This window comes from Crocuta crocuta, unplaced genomic scaffold, assembly GCF_008692635.1.
Source record: "Crocuta crocuta isolate KB4526 unplaced genomic scaffold, BGI_CrCroc_1.0 scaffold273, whole genome shotgun sequence".
Classification (NCBI taxonomy): domain Eukaryota; kingdom Metazoa; phylum Chordata; class Mammalia; order Carnivora; family Hyaenidae; genus Crocuta; species Crocuta crocuta.
The window spans coordinates 3,843,652-3,848,115 of record NW_027529425.1 but is presented as its reverse complement, the minus strand read 5'-3'; the positions used below and the strand labels follow the sequence as shown (position 1 = coordinate 3,848,115).

Genomic DNA, 4,464 nt, shown 5'->3' with positions numbered 1-4,464 from the left:
CACGGACTTAGGCCGGGCGGCCTTGGGCTCGCCGCTGCCTGTGGCCGGTGGGTAGCTGCCCAGGCCCAGGAGGCCCTTGGGCTCCTGCCAGCCCCCGGCCCCTGGGTCCTCCCGCAGAAGCAGGGCCTCTTTGGCCTTCTTGCTTTTGGGGGACGTCACCCCCTCGTGGTCCAGCTTGACGAGCAGCTCGGCCTCCTCCCCAGGCCTCCGGGAGCCCTTGGCAGCCGCCTCATCGGCAGCTCGGGCCTTCTTGGGCTTGGGGCGGGTGGCGGGCATGGCGATAGGCATGGTGACGAGGGGGGCGGGGGCCAGGACCGCAGCAGGGGCCGGCAGCTCCCCAAAGGGCTCAGGAGCCGGGCAGCTGGTAAAGCTGGACGGGGCTGGGCTGGCCTGTGGGGCCGCTGGGCGAGCCTTGGGGGCTTTGGCCCTCTTGTCCACGGGCTCTGGAGGGCTCTTCTTGGAGCTTGGGGTGCTGATGGGCTCCGGGGCCAGTGGGGTACTGGGGGCCTCATCTGTTGGGCCTCCCTCCTCCAGTATGGCAGCTCTATCTAGAAAAGAGAAGGAAAAAGCTGAGGTGAGGTCAGGGCAGCCAGGGGCTTCCCGAGCCCGAAGGCCCGGTCTCAGTGGTGGCCCTGCCACTTCCTCTGCAGTGACCGGGGACCATGCCTGGGGGCCACCCGCTCTGGGCCCAGGACGAGCCAACTCTCATGTCACCGTCACCGCACATGTGGTGACCCCCAAATGGTCCTTGGTAGTCTCGGCTCTTAGCACCTGTCTCTGGATTCTGGAGTGAACACCTTGAGTGAACTTCAGCTCTGCCTGAGACAGATGATCATGACTCCCTGAGCCTCAGTTTCCAGGTCTATCAAACGGCCAAAGTGGCCCCAGGGCCGAGTTCCCACAGAGGTGAGGCGCGGTCCCTGAGCGCAGACTCCATGCCATCCCGATGTGCAGCAAGTGCCCACGGGTGCCTGCACCTGCTCTTGTGCCTCACCAGAGGCAGAGCTGGGGCCAACGTACCACTCTTGGCTTTGGTGCTGGGTTTCCGCCCACGCCCTCGCGCCTTGGCGCCGGACTCCTCAGACCCTGGCGTGCCCCCCTCTTTGCTGTCCCCAGTGTCTTTGCTGGTCTTCCGGCTGCGACGCTTGGCACTTGGCACCAGAAGGGCTGGGGATGGCTCCGCACCTGCAGGGCAAGGCACACGATGGCTCAGGCCTGGGAACTCTGTTCTCCCAGCCACCAGAGCATCATCTGTCAAGGGGGACACGGACCAGAAGACCCTGTGGCTGACACCGCTTGGCCTGCCTGGAGGGGCTGTGCAGCTGGAGAGGGTGACTCCATCTGCAGGGATGCAACTCAGGTGTCTGCACGCACAAAAAGCTCCATGGGGGGGTCCCCGAATGGACTGGGTGGGACTGAGCAAAGATTCACTTTCGTGGGTTTTATAATCCATTTGGAGGATGCTCAAAACCACTGACCCCCAGGTCCAAGTCCTGGCTCTGGTTCTAATTAGATGTGGGACCCCAGGAAAAGTCATTTCCCTCCTTGAACCTGAGCTTCATATTAGTCAGTCAAGGGGGATGGGATTTCCAGACGCACAGCACGAAGCCAGGAACTCAGTGCTCTCGTAGACATGTGGAGTGTGGAACTATCAGGAATGGTGACTGACCAGCCTTGATGGCCTGGCCCCCCGGGGGACACAGACTTGGACCCTGGGAGCCCCTCCCCCAAGCCCACTGTGGGAGCCCCATTCACAGCTCTTGCCATTTCCATCCCAAGGGTGCAAATGGTCGAACGGTGGCCAGAGCACAGGGTTGGGTTTGTGGAGAGCCAGGTGTGGATGTGGGGGTCACCCCCACCAGGGCAGCAGGGCCACCACTCACACTGGATCTTATAGTCGGGAGGCAGGAGGCGGATGTGGGAGAGAGGAATCCTCCCTGTGTCCCCGTCATCAAACTCCACCGTAATCAGGTCCCCGTCGTCCTCGAGGCCTAGCAAGCCTGTTGGCAGAGAGGCAGCGTCAGGGAGGCCAGTGGACCCCCGCTCTCCGGTGGCCACAGGTGCAAAAGGGGAGTAGAAACCAGCTGGTAAACAGCTCTGGGCTTGGGAAGCACAGGGGCAGGTATACAGTGGTGCAAAATGCGAGACTTCAAGTCTCATGGCCCAGCAGGAGCACCAGCAATGCTCATTCCACTGAGCCTATCCTGACTCGTCCCCAAGACCTTCCCCAGAGCAACAGCGAGCAAGAGCAAGGGCGGGAAGCCTGCTGGCCAGACCTAGCAGGTTGGCGGCTGACGGCAGGAGCGGGGCGTTTCCCAGACACCCTCCTGCATGGAGGAGGGCTTCCTCTGCTGTTGGCCTGGAAGGGGGCCATTTTCACAAGGAGCTCTGCAAGGCTCAGGCCCGAGAGGCGCCTCGCACCTCTGCAGGCAGGGGTCAGGGGACCCCAACTCTGGACAGGCAGAGGGTTTATACCTGGGGCACACGGGAGTTAGGTGGGTGACCCCAGGACCCCAAAGGCAGGGCGTGGGCGGTTTGCCAGCCAGCAGCAGGAAGCCCCGGGTATGAGGACCTGGGGTCCCCATGAAACATGGCTGCTCACGCACAGGGCTTCCAATCTGCTTAGTACAGAGCACCTGGCCTGAGAGGCCAGCCTCTAAATGACAGACAGATATGGACCAGAGAGTTCGGGGGGCTGAAGAAAGAGCACAGAACCCCGAGAGAGGGGAAGGGAAAGTCAGGAGAAAAGGGAGCTACAGAAACTCGAATGTGGAAATAGTCCTTTCTCCAAGAAGTTTACAGAAAGAGAACACAGATACCAGCAAACATGATAAGAAACAAAATAATATAAAAACAAGACAGGACATAAAAAGTTGAAAGAAAAAAAAAACATTCAGAGCATAAGAAAAAACTCTAGGAATTTCTTATGTGACAGCAGGAATTTCAAAACTTCACCAGAATGGAAGGGCCAGAAGGTCCGGTTTATTAGAGGAAACCTCCTGGGAGGCTGAACAAAAAGGTGAAGAAACAGACAACAATAGGAAAGAAGATAGAGGCGCTGCGGGCCAGGGCACGGTCCCGGAGGGCAGCAGACGACAGGGAGCTGCTCTCGGAGGGCCACGCAGCGAGTTCCAGCAACAAAGGAGATTTGCTTCACGAAGCCCTCTGCTCCCAAACCCCCAGCAACACGCGCACACACGGACACAGAGACACAAACACGCGCGCGCACAGACACACCCATGTATAGACACAGAGGCAGAGACACACACAGAGATACACACATACATATACAGAGACACACAAACACATCAGACACACGTTCATCACACACACAGAGACACACACGCACACACACCCATGCATGGAGACAGAGACACTCAGAGACATAAGACACACCCACACGGAGACATACAAAGACACACAAACCCACATGAAATTCCAGATCTAGGAATAACAAGAACATCCTAAAAGTTTCCAGAGAGAAACTACAAAGATGTGGTTTTAACCAGGACATCAGACTTAGCCAACACGGTCACCCAGATAAAAACGGAGCAGTGACTTTGAAAATTATTTCCAACCTTGAATTTATCCCCAGCTCAACTATCTCTGAAGAACATGCCAGAATAAAGAGATGTCAAGCATGCGCATATGGGAGGGATTTACTGCCAGGGACCCTCCTCAGAAAGCTACAGAGAGATTCCCTATGGAAACAAAGGAACAGAATGGGGAAGAGAAAGATGCAGATGAAACACTGGAGCTGGAGAAGAGGAATTCTGAGTGATAACCGGGGGAAGTCCCAAGAGTGACCCCATCATGGTGTCTCTGGCGGGGAAGACTTCCTGCCCAGCATCTCTGTCCCACCTTCCAGGTGGATGTGGATGTTGGGCGGCAAGGGGTACACTGCATTTGCCATCTGGCTGTTTGTTTGAAGAACAAACACCCAGAGCCCATCTCTGGGAAATGTCCATTTTGCACTGAGTATCTGCGGTGTCTGTCTGTCTGATCCCTGCATCTTCTGGGGCGCCTGTTACTTATGTTGGCCTTGCTTCCCATCTCATGCTCGGCTAGCAACACCCCAGCTTTCCTGGGGAAGTCACCGTCTCCTCTCCTGGGCCATCTCACTAGCTGGTGTCAGGAATGAGCACATGACCTAGGCTCAAAGACAAGACTTCACGGTAGCCAATGAAATCCATGTGACCTGAGCCAGTTCTGGCCATTCCATCCTACGTGTCCCCGTATGGGAAATGAGAGAAATTCCCCCGATGGTAGGATTTAAGATGGAGTGACACAGTCCCCAAAAAGCTGGGTGTGAAGCCAGCACAGCCGAAAGCAGATTGAGAGTCTGAGCGCCTGGGCCCAGCCATGACCAGAGGCCACACGAGGCAATGGTGGGATGCCGGGGAGGGTCGGGCTGGGGGCGGGAGGGATGCAGGGGAGGGTCCAGGGTGGGGAGAATGCCAGGGA

At 57.6% G+C, this 4,464-nt stretch overlaps 1 protein-coding gene across 1 annotated transcript in view; it reads right to left on the bottom strand.

Annotated features, from left to right (window-relative positions):
- TNRC18 (trinucleotide repeat containing 18) overlaps positions 1-4,464 on the bottom strand; it is a gene marked incomplete at its 5' end in the record, with an annotated part of 89,794 nt that overhangs the window by 5,251 nt on the left and 80,079 nt on the right. The window contains 4 exons of the mRNA XM_077758840.1: positions 8-548; positions 1,021-1,185; positions 1,884-2,000; positions 2,422-2,452. Coding sequence (XP_077614966.1) covers positions 8-548; positions 1,021-1,185; positions 1,884-2,000; positions 2,422-2,452 — 854 coding nt within the window. The remainder of the gene's footprint in view (positions 1-7; positions 549-1,020; positions 1,186-1,883; positions 2,001-2,421; positions 2,453-4,464) is intronic.